General features: G+C 42.8%; 2 protein-coding genes across 2 annotated transcripts; one reads left to right on the top strand and one right to left on the bottom strand.

Moving 5' to 3' along the window:
* The first annotated feature begins 807 nt into the window (after nt 1-807).
* mov10a (Mov10 RNA helicase a) lies at nt 808-11,136 on the top strand. The gene is made up of 22 exons (XM_076141212.1): nt 808-1,182; nt 1,271-1,376; nt 1,469-1,635; nt 1,715-1,956; nt 2,050-2,296; nt 2,383-2,523; nt 2,624-2,786; nt 3,291-3,442; nt 4,466-4,636; nt 4,760-4,907; nt 4,995-5,156; nt 7,043-7,146; nt 7,240-7,337; nt 7,865-7,963; nt 8,113-8,221; nt 8,318-8,435; nt 8,695-8,886; nt 8,974-9,045; nt 9,234-9,359; nt 9,489-9,577; nt 10,045-10,163; nt 10,714-11,136. The coding sequence occupies exons 1-22, from the start codon at nt 1,061-1,063 to the stop codon at nt 10,776-10,778; spliced, it is 3,012 nt and encodes a 1,003-aa protein (XP_075997327.1). The 5' UTR covers nt 808-1,060; the 3' UTR covers nt 10,779-11,136.
* LOC142991181 (rho-related GTP-binding protein RhoA-D-like) lies at nt 10,898-24,217 on the bottom strand. Its single transcript, XM_076141213.1, has 5 exons — nt 24,069-24,217; nt 17,231-17,388; nt 15,499-15,619; nt 15,047-15,177; nt 10,898-14,121 (listed from the first exon to the last, which is right to left on the bottom strand). The coding sequence occupies exons 2-5, from the start codon at nt 17,384-17,386 to the stop codon at nt 13,951-13,953; spliced, it is 579 nt and encodes a 192-aa protein (XP_075997328.1). The 5' UTR covers nt 17,387-17,388; nt 24,069-24,217; the 3' UTR covers nt 10,898-13,950.
* Nucleotides 24,218-24,425: the final 208 nt, after the last annotated feature.

Genomic DNA, 24,425 nt, shown 5'->3' with positions numbered 1-24,425 from the left:
GAAACTCTCTTCAGGGGTTTGGCATCTATATAGGGTTGCTTTTCATGTCATTTACATTTTTACATTATCTTTTATTTGTATTGACAAATTTAAAAAAGGTAGGAGATGGGTTGATTTAATCATAAATGATCATTAATGATGTAACAATGGTTAATGACAACATTGACTATGAAACTTATATTGACACTTATGTCATAGCTGTTGTTGACATCATTATTTAGAGTTGTGTGTCTTCTTTCAAAGTTGTCCCTGGCACAGGGAAGGTTTAAGCAGTGTAGGGGTAGTTTGTCTTAATTTTACACATTTCTGGTGTTTCATATCCAAATATGTTGATGAAAATACACTATTCTGCCATTCCTGTGTTAAATGCGATGTTTTAGTGTTCGCATTCAGCGCATATGTGAACACGGTAATTATATGACAAGTGAGTTAGAATTGAATAATTTCAAGTACACTACATGTGTAACAACTATATTGTACATTGTGGGTAGTTAATTGGCCTGTAGGAGACAGCTGTTTTCATTCAAGGTATTGTGTGGCGTTTACACTGTCAAATGTAGTGAATCCTGCGCAGGGAGCATCAACATGGAGCATTACCAAAGAAGAGTCAACTCGTGAGGGAAGGAGGGATACGTTTTGTAGATAAACATTAATTCGCAGTTAACCGGAGATTCCACGCTGTTGTTGCTGTTGTGGAGTTGTTCGTCTAAACGGGTTGAATTCAAAGTCCCTTGTGTTTTCGGTTTCATTTAGTGCAAAACCTTCGCAGACACTCCCTGGCTCGGGCTGTTGGTTAGCGTCCTACTTGACGGCGTTTCGCGCGACGATGCGCGCAGTGTCAGATCTGTAAACCATCTGCCTGATATTTCCAACTTAAAAAAACGCCCCTGGTCAGGAGATGTCAACGTTCGCTTTATTATTTTGGCTCCGTTCAAATCAGGCGCAGAGTTACGCAAAACACATAAGACGGCCATTAAAGTTAAGGAAAACGAAACTTATGCAGGTCCGAGAGTCAAACTTCCTCATTTCAGTGCATATGAGAAGCCCATAGCTCGCCAAGATGCCGTCGCTTAGAGTGCTGCTTGAATCCGGCCTGGACTTCGTTGAATTCCTGGGCGACAGAGCATCTATCAACGATAAACAGGAACTCCGGGGCATCTATTACTCTGAATTTAAGGGCAGGTAAGCAACAAAAACACGTGTGTGGGTGATATACAGTTGAGATCGGGTAGTGAATGATATACCGCTCTGTTTGATGTTGTTGTTGCAGAGCAGGAATTAAAGACCCGAGTTTTTCCAGTATTTTATATGCCCTTCGAAGATACAACAAAGCCTACATACGCCAGGACAAAGTCTACATTCATGCCAGACCACAGGTAGGACCAATCTGTACTTTCTCCGGTGCTGTTTTTACTACTCAAAGCTAGGAAACACATAAGTCACAGTCTATACTTTTCTCCCTGTGTAGGTTCGAGTGTTTTGTGATCAGTGGAGGGGCCCCCGGGCTCCCGAGGTACTCACCTCCGGACCCCAAATGGCTGATGGGTCTGCATCCTCCTCTGTGGCTCCAACCGCTGTCTTAACCCCCCAAAAAAAGCTGGCCACCGAACTCCTCCGCAAGTTAAAGGTGAACAGGTGAGTTCATCCGGAGTGAATGAATGAGAGCAGTTTTAAAAGGTATTGGTTTTGTAGGTTTATCGTGTCTGTTTCACAGGGAAGAGTTGACAGCTGACAAGGGCGGCATTGCGATCACTTCAGACCCTGTGGCAAGTGGTGACAAAGTCCAGTTCACTGTGGATCATCTGAAGGATTTATTCATCCTTAGGTTCCATATTGAAAATATTGGGACAAACTCTGTTCACTTTACGTACTACACTGCTTTGCACAAGATCCGCTGTTTCACCCTGGAAGACAAAAGGAGAGTGACAAGGGCCTCTCCGCTCTACCTTTGCCCTGGTGAGCAAACTTCCCTTCTCTTTAAGTTCCTACATAATAATACACTTGCACAAGGAAGTAATTAATGTTCCTGTCCTCCCTTTTCTTCCAAAGACGAAACCTATGAAGTTGAGGTTCACTACAGGCTGAACCACTATGGCTATTTCCCTGCCACAATTTACTTTGAGTTCTGTCCAGATGGTCAGGAATCCAAACCCTTCTGCATTGTTAGGGAGATGGAAGCTGTAGCCATGTCTCCAATGGCTATGGAGCTGAAGCCCGTGGCCCCTTACAAGCCGCTTCGGATGCCCATTAACAAGCCCATTCTGACTGTGTTAGATGAAGGAGTCAGACCTGAGAAGTAAGCTAGATCAATTCATTGTCCGTTATGTTATTGAAATTATTCATATTCATGCCGATGACCATGTTTGAATATTCTCTGTGCAGCTCTGTTGTTCAACGTCTTAAGTTGACAGTACCTCTAGAAGACTGCAGGTATTCTAATGAGCTAAAGGAACTGGCTAAACAAAACATGGAGGACTCTGAACAGCTCACTGCTGCTGCCAGACAGTTACTTCCATCCGTAAAGTACTAGAATTAACTTATTTTCTGCAATTCATATACTTTTCATTTTGTATGTGTGTGGGAATCTCATCTCTCTTGGTATTGTGTCTGTGTTTTTGTCCAGGGGTCTCCTCATGTGTCCCTTAGAAATGAAAAACTATGCTGAGCGATTTCACCACCTGCTACACCTGGAAGAGATACAGATGGAGGTGGACATCAGGAAGTACGACCTCCGTGACCAAACCATGACTCCAGACAGCAGCAACAGAAAACTGCTCACACTTACAGTATGAAACTTATTTAAACGCACTGTCCCACCTGTAAGGGTTGATTGATCATGTCTTAGCCAAACATAAAAACAAAACTGTGTTGCAGTTATTACTTTTTCAGAATAATCCTCCAACGCTGTCAACAGTAATGGTGTGATCATCTGTGTTTCACAATACCACAATTATTTGCAGCAACAAAAACTCATGACCTTTGTCCAGCGTGTAAAACACACAAAGCTTTTGGTATTTCTCAAACTTTCAGACATCAGTGAGATCGTCCACTGAGAGAACCATTGGCCAATTGAAGAGAAGATTATAATCTTTTAGCTAAATATCAGATAATTAACTTCTATACCTAAAAGGCTGAGAACTTATCAATCAACCCCTGAACAGCTCTCACCTATTATAAGATTTCATTTTTAGCCTGTGACACTGTGTTGATCGACACAAGTGATCTTTGATTTAGAGAAATAATCAAAAATCAACAGCACAAAGTTGACCAACTAGCTTGTTCTCCATCAGGTCCCTGGTGTCGCTGAGAATCGTCCGTCTGTACTTCGAGGAGATTGCCTGAGAGCGTCCAAAAGTTCCGACACTATGCCGCCGATTACTGTGTACACAGGATACGTTTACAGAGTGGAGCTGGATCGTGTAAAGCTGGGCTTCTCAAAGAGGTGCGAGATGCTCTCAAAGTGCTGTGGTAGCATAACAACACAGTATTTTGTAAAATAAGATGAAACTGACTAAATTGTTTGGCATCCACTGTTTTTATTGCATATTAAATAGGACTGACACGTTGCGTTATGCGCACCACACTAAACAAAGAAAGCAAAGAGAAGGGTTGTATAAGAAAAGGAAGATAATAATTGCCAAACATGAGCAACGGCTACAAGAGTTTCTCAAAGCAGCTTGGTGTTTTTGTGACCATGGTTACTAATATCTGGAGGTTTACGGGCCATGGGACAATAGCCAACCTCCGCACACATGGCCAAAAGAGGAAAATTGAGCCCAGATTTAACCGAGGGATAGTTTGAATGATGACAAAAGAAGCAAGGAAATCTTCAAATCAGATACAAGCTGACTTCCAAGATCAAGGCCCAACAGTGTCTGGTCGCAGGAAGTCCAACCTTTCAAAGAGAATCACAAAAAAGCCTGATTGCAGTTTGCTAAAATGCATGTTGACAATCCACAATGCTTCTTGGGGGAGAGGAGGTGTTTGGTGAGTCCCATGACTTCTGTGTTCACAGAGGCAGAAAGAAGCTATCAAAGAAAAGAACACCATCCCTACTGCGAAATGTGGAGGAGGCACGGTGATGTTATCCGGTTGCTTTGCTGTGTCTGGAATTGAAGGTCAGGGCTCCTCCAGCAGGATGACCCTGGGAGCTCTGATAAGTGTAGACGCCTCATTCAGATCTACAGAAAGGGTTTGATTGCATTGATTCCCTCAGAAGGACATGCTACAATCTATTAGGTGGAGGGGCCCAACTATTTTGTCCAATAATTTCAAGATGAAATGTTGAATTGAAAAGGCAAGTCAAAGGAAAAGTGTCAGTTCTATTAAATATGGAACACAGAATGGTGGATGCCGATTTCATTTGTCAATTTCAATTTATTTCTGAGAATATTGTGTGTTTTGTGAAGATGCCAACACTTTTAGCAGTGAATAAATAACCTCTCGATTTGTCTCCCTGCTTCAGGTTGCTGGAGAGTTTTATCAGTAATATGAGGTTTAATGTGGAGTTTACCATCAACCGCTTCCCCATGAAGCTGCAGCATCGGGCAGTTAACTTTGCAGTCAAACATCAGCTTGGAGATGTGCTGTTTCCGTCTGCTGCTGCAGTGGCCAGCGTCCCTGTGCTTGAACTCAGGTGTGTTACTACCACACTCACCAATGTAATCAACCACATCTGTGATCTAGTTCTGTATCTAAAATGGACTTTCACAGTTTTCATATTTAGGGTGAAAAAAAAACCTTTCACCTTTCTCCTCAGGATCTTCAACCGCAACCTAGAAAGCAACCCACAACAACTCGCTGCAGTCCAGCGTATTGTAGAGGGATCATCTAAACCTGCTCCCCATCTTGTGTTTGGGCCTCCTGGAACTGGAAAAACCGTCACTCTGGTTGAAGCTATGCAACAGGTCATGAAAGTTGTAAACACAAATAATGGACTTGTCACCAATTTAGGCAATATAAAGCAAATATTAAATTTTGTTTTCCATTATCAGATCTACAAGACAGACCCATCGGCCCACATCCTGGCCTGTGCCCCCTCAAACAGTGCAAGTGACCTGCTGTGTGAGAGACTGATGCCGCATGTGGATGCTCACAACATTTACCGCTTGTACGCCAGCAGCCGGGACCCAAAGACTGTTCCCACTAACTTACTGGTGAGCATCAGCTGCCCTTTGTATACGGTATACGTACACAGGATGACCTGGCCAACCGCTAAGACACTAGAGCCTCTGCTACCCTGGGGTCCAGTCAACTATATCCATACTGTACATACTGTATGTAGTACCCATAATGCCGTGGGGCTAAGCTAAAGTAAAGTGCAGTAAGATATTTACATTACATTACATTACGGTCATTTAGAAGACGCTTTTATCCAAAGCGACTTACAATAAGTGCGTTCAACAAAGGTAGATAAAAGAACTTCAGGTCACAAGAAATCGTAAGCGCATTTCCTTCCAAAACCAACAGCTAAGAGCATAACTAGAGCTAGAGTAGAAGTTAGGTACTATGATGAATGAGAAAAAAGGACAAATTAGAAATGACAAGAAAACAAGAGCATCAGAAGAGCTAGGACAGAATAGGTGATGTCCTAAGAGGGATGATCCGGGTAGTGTTTCCTGAAGAGATGGGTTTTCAGCCTGCGGCGAAAGATGGGCAGTGACTCCACTGTCCTGACATCATTCGGGAGCTCATTCCACCACTGTGGTGCCAGAACAGTGAAAAGCCGTGACCGCGTCGATCGCAAGCAGGGGCCGCTGAGTGCTGGGGTAGCCAGCCGCCTGGAGGCAGCAGAGCGAAGTGGTCGGCCAGGGGTGTAGGGCTTGACCATAGCCTGGAGGTATGAAGGAGCTGTTCCTTTCACTGCCCTGTAGGCTAGCACCAGAGTTTTAAACTGGATGCGAGCAGCTACAGGGAGCCAGTGTAGAGAACAGAGAAGGCAAGTTGTGCGGGAGAACTTGGGGAGGTTGAACACCAGACGAACAGCAGCTTTCTGGACGAGCTCCAGAGGTCTGATGGCGGAAGCCAGGGCGCCAGCAAGGATGGAGTTGCAGTAGTCCAGGCGGGAGATGACAAGAGCCTGGATCAGCACCTGCGCTGCCTTGTTGGTGAGGAAGGGACGGATCCTCCGGATGTTGTAGAGGAGGAATCTGCAGGAACGCGTCGCCGAAGCGATGTTTACCGAGAACGACAGTTGGTCGTCCAGGGTCACACCCAGATTCCTCGCAGTCCTAGTAGACGTCACCACGGAGTCATCTATGGTGATGGCCAGGTCTAGGTGCGGGCAGCCCTTCCCCGGGAGAAACACCATCTCAGTCTTGTCCAGGTTGAGCTTCAGGTGGTGCCTCGACATCAACCCCGAGATGTCTGCCAGGCAAGCAGCGATGCGCGTCTCCACTTGGGTTTCAGAAGGAGGAAATGACAGAATCAGCTGGGTGTCATCAGCATAGCAGTGGTAGGAGAAGTTATGGGAGTGGATAACAGAACCAAGAGATGTTGTGTAGAGAGAGAAAAGAAGAGGGCTCAAGACCGAACCTTGCGGAACCCCAGTGGTGAGCCTACGTGGCTTCGAAACAGAACCTCTCAGTGTTACCTGGTAGGAGCGACCTGTCAGGTAGGACGCGAACATGGAGAGCGCAGAGCCAGAGACACCCATTCCCTCCAGGGTAGAGAGAAGGATCTGGTGGTTCACCGTGTCGAATGCTGCAGACAGGTCCAGGAGAATCAGGACAGAGGAGAGAGAGTTCGCTCTAGCAGTTTGGAGTGACTCGGTCACTGCCAGGAGGGCCGTCTCGGTCGAGTGGCCCACCTTGAAGTCGGACTGGTGGGGGTCTCGTAAATCATCCTAACTGACTCTCTTTTGAACCTCAAATGTTGTCGATGCAAAATTGGGATACTTAACTACACGTAAAACATAATTCACTACCCTCATAATCAAAGACGCAATGTTTTATTGGAGAACTGAAAATGTGTTCAGTGTTACTCAACCTTTAGGCTGAACGGTTAAGAATGTTTTCTGTGATATCTGTCATGTCTCTTTTAGAAATTCTGTAACTGGGATGATAATCAAGGGGCCTTTGTGTTTCCTGAAAAAGAGACTCTGATGACGTACACAATCATAGTAACAACTATGGTTACAGCTGGCAGGTGAGAGATGGATATTGGACGCGTATTTTAGCAAAATCTGTCAAACTATACATCAGGAGCCAGGTTTGTTACTGTGCTGCTGTGTGTTTTTAGGCTTGTGAGTGGAGGAATCCCAGCCGGCCATTTTACCCATGTGTTTGTGGATGAAGGGGGCCAGGCAGTGGAGCCAGAGTGTGTCATTGCTATTGCAGGTAAGCATTGAATATTTCATTCAGGACTAATAAACGGATTCAAATGCTTTTAGCTCAATGGGGGATCCTTATATCTGTTCATTCATCAGTCTGATTTTGAACCACCAGCTTGAGTTTGATTACATTAAATGGACAATGTATGTTGTTATTATAATCCAGTGCACATAAGGATGATAAGAATGATAGCAACTGGAATATATTTACGTTAGAATGTCACAACTAAATGTTTCAGTGTCCTGAGCTCCACTTTTATCAAAACTTTCAAGATGAGACAGTATTGTACCTGTTTAGTGGTGTTAAAAACATTACACAGCTTTTCCTGATGGGGGCACTATAATTCAACTCAAAGCCTCGACTATCCTTACAAATGATGTTCTTTTGTTTTGGTGACTGTAATTAAAATGTTCATATTTTTTGAAGGCTGATTTCAGCACCGCAGATCCAGTAACTGAAACCTTTGATTAATTTGTTGCATTCTGTTATTGATCAATCCAACCTGGGAAAATGTGTTTGACTTGTTTTCACAGGCCTCCTCTGTCCAAAGACGAGTCAGCTGGTGCTGGCAGGAGATCCAAAGCAGCTGGGACCCATCCTACGATCACCTCTTGCCCTGAAGCATGGACTCGGTGAGACATAGGATTTGTATCACTGTGTCTTGAAGTGTTTCATTAGTGTTTGTGTTTATTGAGCTCGCTAACAAGGAAATGTGTCTTGCATGCATTCTAAGCGTGGGTATTGAATGATCTAATCTGAATTCCATTACAATCATCTCCAGGACTTTCTCTGCTGGAGCGGCTCATGACAACTAACGCTTTATATCAGAAAGATGGAGACTCCGGACACTTTGACACACGCTTTGTCACCAAACTGCTGCGGAATTACAGGTGAATAGGGTTTCTCTTCTTTGATAATCAGTTGTAGCTTGATCGGAATGCTTTGGTTTAAGGTCTTCAGCTGTCATTTTTGCACTTTATACCCAGGTCTCATGCTGCCATTCTGAAAGTCCCCAATGAGCTCTTTTACGAGAATGAACTGGAGGTGTTTGCAGAACAGGGGCAACGTGAGATTTATTGCAACTGGGAACATCTCCCGAGAAAGGTGCAATAATAATGATCAAATATTAGTATTACTATTATTATTGTTTAACATTTTTATTATTTGGTCCATTATTCTGAGTTGTGATACTTAATTTATTTCTTAATCACAGTACAATTGAAGCTTTAATGTGCATGTGAAATGACAACAACAGGTTAATGATCCACAATAAGAGTGATTTAATGAATCATGCAGAATTGGTTGGTCAAAAACACATCTAACGTGAAGAACTGACCACTCCTCCCTCTCACCAATGCTCCAGGGCTTCCCAGTAATCTTCCATGGTGTGATGGGGAAAGATGAGAGAGAAGCCAACAGTCCGTCCTTCTTCAATGTCTCTGAGATTGAAGTTCTGGTTGACTACATCACCAAGCTGATGGAAACTCAAGGAAAGAAGGGGATTCCCAAACTCCTTGCCAAAGATATCGGCATCATTGCCCCCTACAGGAAACAAGTGAGCTTGCGTCACATGTATTTATTTTATTTTATTTTATTTTAAGGATAGACTCATCACCGTATTTATGCTTTGCTTCTCTAACAGGTAGAGAAAATCAGAAAAGCCTTAAAGTCTGTCTCAGCACGGAATCAGGGAATGGATCTCACTGACCTCAAGGTTTGTAATGCTGTAGACATGAATCCATCTCTCAAAATGATCTATTCAGATGGAACTGTGATTGATTTCCTTCTGACTGTGTTCGTTTTCAAGTGTAATTTCATTTTATGGCGATGTAGCTCACATTTCCTATCAGACACATCCTGAAATGACTGAAGGTAACTATAAGTAAGTCCTGTGTGCATCAGGTGGGTTCTGTGGAGGAGTTTCAGGGACAAGAGAGGAAGATCATCATGGTTTCTACAGTCCGCAGTAGCACCAGCTATGTCAAAATGGATCGAGACTTCAACATTGGCTTCCTGTCAAATGAAAAGGTCTGTTGTCCTTCTCTCTCCCCACTTTATCAGAACAACCAGCTTTAACAACCTTATCTTCATCTTTAATACAAAAACATCTTTCTTTCCACTCATATTATTTTCTCTTCTTCTGTGTCCAATCTGCAGAGATTCAACGTAGCCATGACCAGAGCCAAGTCCCTGCTGATTGTAGTGGGAAACCCTGTAATTCTCAACAAGGATCCCACCTGGGAGAAGTAAGACAAAGCAGAGTACAGAGTGATATTTAGAGTCAGGCCACGACTCTGCTGGATTCTAACTACATAAACACTCGTTCACACACATCGCTGCTAACCAGAGCACGTTATTTATTTATAAGTCACCACTTACAAGATTATAAACAAACAATCGAAAAATCTATTGCACTACTTGAAGATTTATAATTACATTAGCTATAATTGTAGGATAATCAAAACGGGAACCACGCCAATCTCTGCTGTTGATACATGTTACCATAGTAATGTAGTATTTGGTCGAGCATGTCGTTTTTAAAATGTATGAAGAAGACAAAGTTGCCATTTGAGTAAAATATGACCGTAAACATCCTTATTTTCCAAATGTAATATAAATGTTAACTATTACAAATCAAACCATGATGTCTGCCATTTATGTTATTTTGTTATTGTAAGGCTTGTTGTTTTCATTTTCTTTTTTCAATTTGCAGGTTCATCAGCTACTGTGTGACGGAGAATGCCTACAAAGGCTTTGACTTTGCAGATGTAGAAGGCGAAGACGAACTTGTGTCAAGAATTGTGTCCCTGAAAATCACCGTGGAGGAAGAAAGTTAGTAGAGATAAACGACTGGACTGATACTGTTGAATGTTTTTGGCTAAATCCAGACCACAGGGTTGTACTACCAAGCAGAGGTTGTGGCTTATTGAGTTTACTTGGGGTTCTCAAACTGTTCTGAGCAGAGGGTAAGGGATGGAAACTTGTACGAGCACCGCCCTTTCAGCTGAAATGTCCTGGGAGAATGCCGTCACACTCGACGCTCGCATCAAGAGGGTGTCTGCAGGGAGGGGGCGCTGAAATCCACTTTGTTTTCTTGATGAGGTCCTCTATGAAAGATCATGTTTCTTGTCGGAGGAAATGAGACATAAGCAGCTGATTGCTATAACATGCACTTACATTTCTTCACATGATAACAGAATAAGAAAAATGAACCCGTACAGAGTGTGTTTGGAGCTGCCAGCAGCCGTGTCTCAGCTGTTGGCAAACCTTCCTTCGCAGTATATTCAGCCGCTTAGCTAAAGTTATGAGACGTGTCCTCAGCCTTTAGAGTAAACACTTGTGTATGAGAAACTAAACTTGTGTCTTTCTGCATTGGTTGTAGGTCCGGAGACAGAGGAGAGTGCTCTCCAGCAGCATGTGGGCCCAGAATGGAAAAATGAACATTAAGGCATCGCGACCCTTGATACAGACTTGATACAGTTTACAGGAGTTTTCATTCACTTTTTCACTGTCCTGTGTGCTTCACTTTAGAAGATAGATATTCTTTCCATGAACTTTTCAAGTAGTTTTCACACTTTTTAATTAGTGAAAACTGTTTTCTCTTTTTAATTACAACAACTATTGCCAAGCACAGTAATCGTGCATTGAATGTGTTGGGTCTGAAAATGATGACCAGGTGACATTTCTCAGGAATTAATGACCAGGTGTCTTTCTAATTTAGTACTTTACAAATCAATATATCAGTTTTTACTCCTTTTACTTTCCAATCAGAGTTGAAAATGTAAGAAATAAACTCTCGACTGTTTGGGTGTGTGTGTGTTGCGTAAACTTTCCCACTGATCACTAGTTTTTGTCATATACATATAGTAATCCATACTTAATAGCATATTGTGAAAGAATTGACCAGTTCCATAGACATTGTTCTTGTCCCAAAAATATTTTATTAACAATGTTCATGTTCACTTCAAATCAAACTTGCACTACAACACTTCCTTTTTTTTTTTTTTTTACAAAGCATTATAACAATGAGCGTTTATATAAATCTGGATGCTTTATAATTTCAAATACTTCCAAAGAAAGAAGAGTGACACAACAGTGAGCAGAAGCTTTTTCCCTAAGTTTGTGTGAACTTTCCTGTAATGACCCATGATTTACTCGTGCATGCAGTGGCATAAGGACAGTTTTTGATTGAGCACAACATGATATGAAGATACATAACAGCAGTCTAGTACATGTTCTTAGTGATGTTCAACACTAAGAACAAGATCAGTGTGAACTCCTCTCCTTGGTGAGGCCCTTTAATATCATGACACAACTGAAACAAGGAACAGATGGTCGTTGATAAGGATCTGAACCCGTTGACTCTCACCTTGTTTGTGTGCTTGTTGTCCACACAGTCCCGATTTAAAGCCTAGCTTCTGTTGTCTAAAGGTTTGACGTGACGGTAGTAATCCCCTGCTCGTTTGTTTGATTTCAATCAATGCCCCCTTCCTATAAAAACATTCCAAACTGTGTCACATAACTAAAATCGTGTTTAAATACTAGTTCTCTACTGGATTACGCAGTTAAAGCATATTTGTGGCTAGAAGAGTGAATAATGTTGCATTGGATACAGTAGAACCAAACCCCTCTAAAGACTGCCAGCAGATTTGCTACCTTAGCTGTTATAATGGAAAACAAAGCGGTTGCATGTGACATTACAGCTGTGCTTCCATATATTAAGACATACATCCTTTGTAATGACCGTGAGGTGCAAACAAGGAACATGTACACACACGGACACGTTATAGAGATAAAGGAATGCTGTGAGTAAGCTGTGCCTGTGACAAGTCGATAGGCCTTTCAGGAGTTCTACTTCGAGCCAGTTTCAGGTCAGGTTCACCATTTTGAGAGAACATGTGAGCAAGGACGTGGACCAGCGGAGAGGGTTTTATATCACCAAAAGCTGCTCTGATGCAATCGAGGTTAGCATCTTCATGAACCTACAACCTTTGAAACGATACATAAAATGTCAAATATGTTCGCGCCAGAACTAATAATGTCTCCAAAAAGCTGCCTAATTTCCTTTTGAGCATAAATCTAAATGGCTAAAGGTCTGGAATTAGCCTGATGCGTAACTCCAAAGCTTCAAAGAGGAATCTAATTGCTGCAGCCAAATGTTTCCCCAGTTGTTTATAAAACATGCAGCTTTTTACATCTTGGAGTTTTCCCATCATTCATGATTAAACTGTACTGTATGTACAACAGCGCAACAACCACATCTGTCAAGATGACAAAGATGTGACTGTTCCTGAATAAACTTTAAATATTTAGGAAACTAATGACAGCTCTTGCTTCACTGAGCCTATTTCGCAATACACTGAGGAATACATGGAATATTGAACTTTGTGAAACATGTCAGAAAGGTCAATGTTGACCATATAAATCACCGTGTCGATCTAGTCTGGGAGAGAACACGAAAGGCACACAGGTTGCCAGAAAAGTGAAGGCACTAGGGGGGGGACACACAACTGGGCTGAAACATGCCTCAGAGGAAGCATGTCAAGAATGTTGCCTAACTGGAGTCATCTGCATCTGCACGCCATCAGTCCTAACAAACTGAGATTTCCACGACCAGGTTAACCAGTTCAACAAACCAATTCCAAAAGCGGGTGTGGTGAGTTGGCTTGCGTACTCATTGTAGGAGGTGATGAGCTGACCTCACTCACTCAAAAATTATCACACAAAGGAGGGTTCACCAGGCCACAGCCTCTATGCGACTTGTCGGGGCTTTGTCCTCTCCCCGTTGGTCCGAACAGCCATTGTGCATAGTTGAGTCATACCAGCTTGTGTCTCGCTTGACCAATTTTCATAAACTCATCTGGGCCCACTGCACAGTTAAATCAAATATTGCACACAGAATGGGAGGATCGCTCATTCTGGACGGAACACTGGAAAGGTCACGGGAACATGCTGATGTTGGTTGCAGACAAAAATGACACAAGCATTTGTTGTGGGTGATGAGACACCAACAGCACTGAAAGCCTTAGTTATGGCTACACTCAGGTTTCACAATGACACTGTAAAATGAGCTACAGTACATAGGAGAGGCCCTCAGCATCGGACAAACATAAGTACATGACGTACAAAAATAAAAAAGGCACTAGCTCTTATGGCCGTAAGATGTCTTCCTCTCAGTGCTGCTACTATGACGATTAGAAGTGATATCAACAGGAGATTCTGGACTGTTTGGACTAAATCTTACTTACAAAGTGTATACAAGCCAGGAAAGAATGCATGTGGAGAACATATTGCATACAAATATGTGCATCTATCGCTGTCTCCTTACATAGCAAAGAAAAACAAAGGAAACGTTCTATATGTAAAGACAGATTTAAGAACATATGCAAATCAACAAGAAACTTTAAACATCTAACCCGGGTTGTAATATAGACAAAGTCCGATACCTCATGTAGGTACGTTTCAGAACTGCTTTTGATTCATCTGCCTGCCTCTTACCATGAAATGTGAGATACAGTACAAAGATGCCATTTGGTAAAAGTCAGTCCATTTCAGCTTTTTTTCTCCTATTGGTCAGATGATTTCTTTAGTGTCTGGACAGGCCAGTCGCCTCGGCAACTCACAGCAGCAGGCAGCCGGTCTTCTTGCGCTTGCGCACCTGCAGCGCCGCTCTGGTGGCCAACTCAAACACCTCCCTCACACCCTCCTTGGTCTTGGCAGAGCACTCCAAGTATCCGAAAGCACTGATGCGGGTTGCCATCTCTCTGCCCTCCTCTGGCTTCACCGGCTCCTGCACATGAACACGTAACACAATCAAACCAATATCGGGACACTGCATAGTTTGATTAAGTATTGTCATGAAACCTAATAGCCCATCATTAGAATTTGATTTAATATTCCTCTGTTACTGAGGTGAAGGTGATAAATCTAATTTGCAGATTGAATCTCAGAGCTACAATATCACACACTGTCACTTACGTTACGCCACAATGTCAGTTTATACCATGCAAATCCCAAACACTTGAACTGATGACCTGGTTTCGCTCTTTGTCATACAGTTCCTGATCCGTTAAGAAAGGAAAAGCTGACAGTGGAGTCTGATAGTTAGAGAGCTTTGTCACAGTGTTGCTTTTATAATGGCCAGCCGGACCTGGAGACAGACAGAGACGGGCCGACAGTGGCCTGTGTGCCATTGTGTGACACGGCAAACCAGCATGACCAGCATGAAAGACCAGTGACCGCCCTGTCTGTACTGTTACTGTTTCAAAAAAGTGAAACAAAACACTCAATAAAGGAGATAGTGGATGATAAAGGCTGACAACTAGAGTCAAGTGCTTTTCTTCTAAAACATAAATTATATAAACTAATACCTCAAACAGGATTTTGAAAGTTGAGGTACGAGACATAACTAGTATATTTTAAGTCTACTAAAGTGTAAATGAGTGCAAACCTCCATGTTGGCCAACAAAAGCACAACCTCCTCTGAACCCTTTCATAGGATTCACTTTGACAGCGTGCCAAATCTGACAAACGACAAACGTAATTGCAAAAATGAATTACAATTTGTGTAATTGTGTTAGCTACTGTGTTCATTAAGGAGTGTAACCAGGCCAGTGGTAGTGGAAGCTGGATATTTGTGACCGTTGCTGCCTCTTTGCATATTTGTATCTGATTACCCAAAAATACATTCCAGTGCCATTGACTGAGGCTTGTACCTGCTTCATCTTGGCCAGCTCTCTCCGCGTGTGCTCGTCATTCCTCAGGTCCTTCTTGTTCCCCACCAGGATGATGGGAACATTTGGACAGAAGTGTTTCACCTCAGGCGTCCACTTCTCTGAAATATTTTCTGTCCCGGGAGAGAGAAGAAGGTAAAATTCTGGAGAGGGGCTAAAGACGGGCAGGTGCAGTGCAGATGATGGATAGCTCTGCAGACTGCTGGAGGCAAAGGTGCTTTAAGCTGCACTCATCCTACTTCCCATCACGTTCATTAAGCTATTCAAACAGCGTGCATACTTGATATCAGCTATTTGTATTCTATGAAGATTAGATTAATGGACAAGCTCGCCTGCCAATTACATTTCATCCATAAAAGCAGCATACTACCAACCTGGCTTATTGAGAACTATACAACAAATCAAATGATTTAAAATAGCCACCAGTGCCTTACCTAAGCTGTCCGGACTGTCGATAGAGAAGCACATGAGGATGACGTCTGTGTCCGGGTAAGAGAGGGGCCTCAGCCTGTCATAGTCCTCCTGGCCTGCAGTGTCCCACAGTGCCAACTCCACCTGGGACAGAGTGAAAGGAAAAAGTCCTTAAGAATGAATAACAATAATAATAAGCATAGTGAGAATAGGAAAGAAACCTCCATACATAATGTACATATTTCAAGCATATGAGCAGCGGGGAAATATAATTGGTAACATATGAATGAGCCTGTGTTCCCATCTTCCATCTTCCCTCAGAATAACAGGACCTCTAGACTTCTTGGACTGCTAAATGCGTATCGTGTTTTACTCATGATACCACACAGGGTTTGTATTGTGAAATGTTGTACACACATAATTACATACATACACATAATTGCCTCCTTACACTTGTTACATAGCAACTCTGACCAGACTGCTGTACTTTTACGTTATCAATGATCTGGAAAATGAACTCAGGGACCAGCACCCACCCATCAGCACACTAATCAATTCAATTAGGTAAATACGTAGATGAGAGAGCATCAAACCAGATACCATCTATCCATATAGGAGCATTAACAGACAGACATACATACGTCATTTCAACACTGTGATTCACTCTCTGTTTGGGAATAAAACTTTTTCCAAACTTCACTGTATGGTGTACTTCACTTGGTATGAATCACAACAGATCCTGGTAGGCCCGTAAAGTTCGAGCGTCAGTCAGCCGTCCCGAAATAGAGATCCACAGAGGGAAAGGGTGGGAGGTGGCTCTACACTGTTGAGAGCAGTTATGTTCCCATTGGACTCGCTCTATGTTGCAGACTTAAGGGAGGAAAAGAGTTAGGGGGAAAAAAAGTCTATTTATAGAATCTGCCCAAGCCGCTGAAGGTGAGAGTAAGAAAATGTTTTCTTCCCTCAAGGGGGGAGAGAATGCTTCCAAATTTAGGGGCTGAGAACACAAATCTAATCCAGCTGCTTGTATAATGGGCTAATTGGAGCAACCGTCCTCCGGAGGTTTGAAAAAAGGGGACTAAATGATGGAGTCAGTGCTCTTATCTTAGTGGAGATCTTTCCTGTCCAGACCAATGTCCACCGTGGATAACCCGAGTCTGAATTTCCTGTCCAGAACTCATTGCCTCCCCCCCTTAAGTGCGACCAGAACAGGAAATGAGAGACGTTTTATCAGGCAGAAGAAGGATCCTAAGGGGATGGGGATTGCCAGGAGACATCCCTGTTCCCTGTCTGAACAGGAAGCAGGGAAGTAGAGTCATTTCCTGTTTTGCCAACGGTGCTCCTGTGGTGGTGGTCAGCGAAAGAGAACAAAGCCCTTTGACAGAACAAGTCATCTACTGCTATGACCAACTCCCCATGACTCACTCACTCACACACACACACACACACACACACACACACACACACACACACACACACACACACACACACACACACACACACACACACACACACACACACAGAGGAATTACACAGTACACACTAACAGTAGGCCAGTGTTTCAAAGAAGTGGATGTGTTTAAAAACTGTAGTAGTGGTCAGTTGCAGTTTGAGGCTCATTTAACTTGGGACTTCAGTTTAGTTTGTGGCTGTTCATGTTGTTATTTTCAGAACAATGTCGGTTTAAAGCTGAGAGTGTTTCAATTTGAGTGATTACAGACAAACACATCACATCTAGTATGTTTGTACACAAACCTGTTTTCCATCAACTTCGATATCAGCGATGTAATTCTCGAACACTGTAGGCACGTAGACTTCAGGGAACTGGTCTTTACTGAAAACGATGAGAAGACACGTTTTCCCACATGCTCCATCCCCCACAATGACCAACTTCTTCCGAATGGCTGCCATCTCTGTTGGGACAAAAGAGACCAACTCAGAGAGAAAAAAGGATCACCATGAACACAGAAAGCAAAACACATTTGTCCTGTTAGGGAGGTTGGCGTGTACGTGTGTATTTCATAGCGACACTCTGGAGACAACAGGAACCCAACATGAGTCACCAACCTGATGTTATACAGAAACTCAGGGGCTTTTTTCCGATCAAGCCCCTGCAAAGCGTCCATTCTGACATCTCTGACAACACTGCGACACATCATACAGAACTAGAACGCACACGTCTCTGATCTGCAAGCTGCAGTCAAGAGGAGACAGCTGCAGTGGCAGACCTTGAATCCCCAAAGACAAATCTGAACTGCTAAACTACACAGAGAAAGGAGGAGGACAGGAAGAAAGCAGTGAGGGAAGATTGCAAAGATGTGTGTTGAGACAAGCTGGGACTTGGAGGGACGTGCTATCAGCCCGTTCTGCTGCTCCACCCTGCTTGTTTTCCTCTGCAATGTATGTGGAAAAAAAAAGAGGCGTCCAGGAAATCAGATACGCAACTGTGAAGTCCTCGATAAAGCAGACAAAACAAAACCCAGCTTCAGTCACACACCATGACATCATTTTGGAAAATGATCATCCCAGCATGAAATGAACTAAGAGGTACACAGGCTGTCCAGTCAGCCTGTAAAGTGGGCGGTAAAGTGGCATTTATCCCAGGGGGGCCTTCACACCTTTGGTCAGGCCGTACATTACATCATGCGGGCACATCATGTATATACTAACGACTCCAAAGAACCCCACCCTCCCCGACTCCTGTGTGATCCAAGTAGCCACCTGGACTACCTGGACCTGTGAATAACTCGCAGAGGATAAATGACACTTTACGGACTTAAAATCAAGATGCAACTTGGGCAAGACTAAACACTAAGTGTGCACGCTGTAGATTTGACATCATCCTAGTAAACACTCCCAAATAATGTTTAATAAGTGGACAAATATTTGTTTGTTTGGGACTTTGCTTGTATTCTGAGTACAAAATACAATACACACAATGAACTGGACTAGACAGAGTGTCTCTGCGGTTGAGCTGGTGCTGGTGCTGGTGCTGGCTGTGTGGGGGATGACTTTGCCGTGCAGCTGATGGATGAGCGGTGGAGCCCTGCTGCTTGGGAGCAGCTGTGCATATAGTCATTTGGCTCCTCACCTCATCCACTTTCCACCAGACAGTCTTGACAGCAATCCTCTTCACACGGGTACACGCTTATCTGGAGAAATTCATCTTATGGTGCCGCAGGCAAACTTTGAGTTGCATCGCCCCCTCACGCCCTCTTTTAATCACTGCCTGGAATCTGAGCAACGTTAAACACTTAACTTATTTTAGTTTAGATCATTTGCAATAAGTGTGATTAATCTCTCCAAACCTTCTATAGCTGGCTTGTGTCTAACTGTCTCTTCAAATAAGGGTGATGAATATGTGCAAAAATATCTCAACCATAAGGATCTATTTTGACATTTATAGGAACATGAACATGAACATTTGCATAGTAATAACTTATCAACCTAATATGAATGTACATACGGCATAACTGGAACTCTATTACCACATTTTTCTATGTATTTCTGGCATTAACATAACAAACATTATGAGCCAATGTACAGTCAATCTGTGTTCCATGTGTGGCATTTAGCTATAAACAAGATTAGTATGATTAAATAGAAGATAAAGATAGAATGGATCTGACCGCAATGAAATGCAATGAGTATAGATAATAAAATTATTGATAGAAAGACAAAAAAATGACAGAAAAATACTGTATAATTAATGTTTAGATCCTAACCATATACAGGTATAAGCATTATATTGTATGACACGTTTGTATCAAAAGTGTGCCAGAAAAAAAGTGTCCCTATCCAATAGAACCAATTATTGCCCAGCCTCGTTTCCATGGATATCTAGACTTGGCACATCCAGCACTCTCACTGGAAATTTTTGGTGTGTTTTCGTGTTTGGCAGTTTTTTTCTTCCTTTTATGGAAATAATAGTCACAGATCTGATCCTTTCCTTCTGGTTCTGTGTACAGTGTTTCTCCATAGATTATACAAAGACATGCTTTTAGATGTTGCAGCATTGCAGATGAGTCACTCTTGTTATGTTGTTCATTTTTCATGCACCTATTCAAACAAGTAGGACAATCCCTTGAAACCTTTGAGATAGCTGAATATAAAATCGACGAGTTGGCCATGATGCTGAAACTGCACAGTAGCCTTTGCTTTCCAAGACCGCAAAGCGGACCAGAGATTGGCCGAGCGAGATAACAGCTTCAGAGCCAAACAAGTGGGAGACAGGAGCACCGAGGCCTTGAGGCTCACCCTGTGAAACAAAACAATCCACTTCCTGTTCTGTGAAGCCTGGGAGGAGCTTTTGGCTGCAGATCTGTTTGGACAGGCCTCGGCAGAGCCGGGACAGGGAGAGGGCTGCCAAAGATGATCCAACACACACAGACACACAGTTCCTCTCTTTTCATTGCATTATAAATGACTAATAATATTGGAAGTCTTTTAATAACAATCTTGAGACTGAAGGATGAAGTCCTGTATTGCTGCAGGATGTGTTGTGTATGTAGTTGATCAATAACCAATACAGAGACGTAAACCTGGTTACTGAGCTGTCTAACCTAACGTCCTCAAGCAGGCTGTTCCAAAGTCTGGAGGCTAAATTGGCAATGGCCCAGTCACCCTTGGTCACCATCCTAGACTTAGGCACAGCCAGTAGAGCCATGACGGAGTTCAGTGATGTAGCTGGGTGCCAGATCACGAGGAGCTTTATAAGTTAAGAATAAAATCTTAAAATCAGTTCTAAATGTAACTGGCAGCCAGTGAAGTGCAGCTAAGACCATAAAGATGTGCCAGTACCAGTAATAAGTCAAGTGGCCGCATTCTGTAACACCTGCAGGCATTATAGTGAGCTACGGCTCAGACAGGAGTACAGGGCGTTGCAGTAACCTAAGCGAGAACAGACAATGGTGTTAATAACTCTGTTGAGATCGTGAGGAGATAAAAAGGATCTTATTTTAGAAATGTTTCCCAGGTGAAGCAGGCAGACTGAACCGCTCTCTTCTGTTGAGCATCAAAACAAAGTTCAGAGTCAAAGAAAACACCAAGTGGTTTCACATCCGCCAAGGCAATATACTGTGTTTATTGTAATAATAAGAATGATAGTTGATAGGTAGTTAACCGGCAAAAGTTATCCTTGTTCATATACTGTAAAACCCTGATCTCATCCTGATCAGTCACAGCATGTCAATGGTCACTGCTTATCGGCCTCAGGTATCAGCTGTCTGACCTTTGGCTCCACACTACTGCATGACAGCGTCACAACAGTCTGACATCACTCTGCCACCTTTGCATAAAAATTTGTTAGCTCACGTTGCTGTTACTCAATAAAACGGAACCGAAATCTAACCGCAGAGAACTCGCAGATAGAGTGTATTCATAAAGTATTCAATTGTGTTGAACGTTGTTGACTGAGGACCAAATACAACAGTGAGACAGCAGGAGGTCCAGCATCGGCTCTGCTCTCTTGACATGGCCCCTTCAGACTCTCACTTCTTCTCAAACATCTATAAGGCTTCAGTTGTGCCTGTGTTTGGCCGAGTTGACGAAGGCAAAGTGTTGGTAGAAGTGTGTTGAGTCAGAAGAAAACTATGCTGAGAAATACTGCACAAGGTCTGAGGTTGTTCTATGCTAGGCTCAGAACTTATCAATCAACCAATGTTGACTCATGCTTCTTCACGACCATTCAGATGCAAGGAAAGAAATAATGTCTTTTGTCTTATTCTTTGTTCCCGCCTGCTTACTCATAGATTCACATTCAAACCACTTGTGGATTACGGGTGAACCACAGCTCGACAGCCATAATCATTCTGCATATTTCACCCCCTTGGCTGCACCAGCAGACTGTGATGTGGTAGAAATGGATACTGCAAGAGTGTTAGCAGCAGTTTGTATGCTTCTATGGACAAGTTGCTAAGCAATTAATTAGACTTCATCACTGCCTGACTCCAATAATGTTCTCACACTGGAGAGACGACATGAACTTCGGGATATCCAGTGATCCAAAAACAACATGACACGGCGCAGACAGAGCGATTAAAATGCATAAGAAAGCAAAGGACCATTGCTTCCTACAACTATTTGAGCAATGCCCTGGTTAATGAACACACCACCTCACTCTAGCTGTCAAGAGGTCTCCTGTGGCTTAGGGGCCAAGAGGAGTTATGCAACAAGCTAAGCAGAGTACAGATTGGAGTGTGACCCTGCCTGAGGGGGGAAGAGCCGGTGTGCAGTCTTCCTAATCTATACAGGTTTCATATCAACGACAGAGAGAGACAAGAAAAGGATACAAAGTAAAAGCCTTTTGCTTCCATGGCGATCGCTTCTTGTGATTGTGAGTGTTTCGCTTCGGGCTGCACCTCATGGTTTCGATATTTTTAGACCCAACAGAGGTTCAGGTGAAATGATACAGCTATCAAAATGTTATTTCCTTTGTATTAGTTGTGTGATGAAGTATGCAAAAGGGCAATAGAAGTACAGATATAACATTTACCCAGAGATTACAATCCTAGCTTTGATCTCTCAAGGTACAGGACATGGCTTAGGCTTTTATCTCCACGCCATGTCCGCAGTGATGATCTCACATAGTAAACAGGGTGCTGCTTTGTACAAGAGAAATAAAATATAATTTGAAAAAATGTATTTAACCTCTGTGAGTATGTCTGAGAAATGGGCTAAAGTTCATGAGCTGGCCGAGGCTGTGGCTGAGACAGAGCAGACAACCTGTGACACCGGCTGTCTACACCCGCATAAAGCCTCAACCAGAACTTAACCGATAGGAACGACAGACAGCAGGAGGATCAGACGTGGCGGATCAGACATTTTGGTGGACTACAAACTAATCTTCCAAAAGCTTCAGGATGTTTCAAATCAAGTATGTTGTGTGTTTAGGACGTTTGTCCTGAGCACGGGTGTATAAGCTGTGTGCTACGGCTGATGTAACACTGGCATGCAAGAGACATAAAACTGATATACTTGTGAGGGGGGAGCCCTGATACAACAGCGAGAGCACACACAGAGCAGATGAAGCCAGCCTCTCACATTCTTTAGGTGTGTGTTACAAATGCACGAGCTCCTTACTTTCACCCAACCATGGATTTGACAGAACACCCACTGAAATGATCATATTTCCTGTTACACCCAGACGAAGCAAACAATACAAGCAGATATGGCACCTCGACATGACTAAACTACAGTATACAGCTATTTTAATGTATCATAGAAATTCAAATTTAATTCAGATAGAGGTTATTAGATCTAATTAATTGCCTTTCAAGTCAAGATTGTCGTCATCAAACTGGTAAAACTGACAAATGTATTGGTTTCAGATTTTCCAGTGTGAGAATTTGGGGAAATCGAAAATGAATGTCATGAAAAACTGTTGCTAGACAACAGGTCTGTGTTTCTGATACAATGACATCAGAAAACCATCTAACACCATGCTGCCCATTTATGAATGAATGGACCACAGAGGCCGACACTTCACAGATACTCTTATGTGGAACAGCACACAACTAAGGTCAAGACCCTGCTTTGACCCCCCAGCCAAACTCTGGTCAGCCTCTTTGGTTGAGATGCAGGCAAAGGATGCAATGCATTGGTGTGAGCAAACAAGCGTCTCATGACTCATGTTTGTTCAATAACTCATGGCATAAGCAGCCAAACAGGGCTGACAGGCTGGCTGAGAGGGCTCCACTGCTTCACTGCATTTTTCTGGCCCTCTTAGTTCATTACTGGTGCAAATGTGAATGTGTGTGTGATGTGCTGGTATAATTCAAAATAGTTTTAGTATCCAGTATGCATTAATAGACTTGTACTTTACCCCTTATATTAAATAGATAGATAGATAGATAGATAGATAGATAGATAGATAGATAGATAGATAGATAGATAGATAGATAGATAGATAAATAGATAGATATAGAGCTTCACAGGCTGGATGAACAGAGGGGGAACACTATGAGCCTCACAAAGCCTGGATTAAGCACAATATATGGGGGATGCGTTGGATTGTACAGGAGTGCCCGATAAAGTGATCAATTCACACCTTAAATTGAGTTTTATATGAAAACAGCTTTGCATGAATGTCTAAATACTGGCGCATAACTGCATCGCATCAAGTTCACCAAAATGTGTCCTAATTAACGCATGTTTTCCAGTTTCAGCCTCCAAATGTTTTATTAATTTTGAAAAGAGTAAATTCCACAGTGGCAGGTCAAGCGATAAGTCCTGAAAGAATCAGACGCTCCGAGATGGCACATGTAAGCGCAGATCATGCGGACTGTTGAATGAGGTCGCAGCAGTTGGACACACTGTACATTCCAACAGGATCTGGACTTTCAAACTACTAACTGTGTATCAACAGTTATACCGAAACACACCCAGACAAACTACAGCCGCACAGCCCCCGCTTACACCATGACAACACAAACAACACCGATTCGACAAGTATAAATAGGGAAAAGGCAAACACAAGCCACCGCCTTCTCCTCCTTCTTTTTTATATGGGTTAGAATGAAACTACTTATGTTGAGAATACTGAATATAATAAGAATATGTGTTTAAACTACAGAGAATAATGACGATTATTTACCTTTCGCCAGCCAGATGAGTAGATTCTATAAATTGCTATCCACGCTTGTTTTTCTCTACCTCTTGCTCGTGACACACACACTAACACACACGCTCCCACAAACACTTCTTACTGCGGTATTTGCTAATTTTACAGAGAGGGAGCTTGAGAAACGGGGCAGGAGAACAAGATCCTCCCACAAAAACCAGGATTAACAGAGACACGCTTCCGGTTAAGACCTTCAAAATAAATGGAAATTGATGCCCACTTATTGGAGATAAAACTGTTGATTTCCCTTACAAATACCCCGTATCTAATAAAACCAGAGGCAAATTCATTTTCAATTACTGCGCTGTATTGATAATGCACATTCTGTTG

Source organism: Genypterus blacodes, unplaced genomic scaffold (genome assembly GCF_046128005.1).
Source record: "Genypterus blacodes isolate CSIRO-AG114 ecotype Tasmania unplaced genomic scaffold, CSIRO-AGI_Gbla_v1 ptg000017l_1, whole genome shotgun sequence".
NCBI classification, from domain to species: Eukaryota; Metazoa; Chordata; class Actinopteri; order Ophidiiformes; family Ophidiidae; genus Genypterus; species Genypterus blacodes.
Note: the sequence above shows the minus strand (reverse complement) of the source record. Positions and strands in the feature narration are given on the sequence as shown.

Coding starts and splice junctions, on each gene's coding strand:
- mov10a (XM_076141212.1), top strand. CDS start 1,061: ATGCCGTCGCTTAGAGTGCTGCTTGAATCCGGCCTGGACTTCGTTGAA. Junction 1,636..1,714: donor CGCAAGTTAAAGGTGAACAG/GTGAGTTCATCC, acceptor TCTGTTTCACAG/GGAAGAGTTGACAGCTGACA. Junction 5,157..7,042: donor CTGTTCCCACTAACTTACTG/GTGAGCATCAGC, acceptor TGTCTCTTTTAG/AAATTCTGTAACTGGGATGA.
- LOC142991181 (XM_076141213.1), bottom strand. CDS start 17,386: ATGGCAGCCATTCGGAAGAAGTTGGTCATTGTGGGGGATGGAGCATGT. Junction 15,178..15,498: donor CGACAGTCCGGACAGCTTAG/GTAAGGCACTGG, acceptor CTCCCGGGACAG/AAAATATTTCAGAGAAGTGG. Junction 14,122..15,046: donor AGCTGGCCAAGATGAAGCAG/GTACAAGCCTCA, acceptor GTTCATGTGCAG/GAGCCGGTGAAGCCAGAGGA.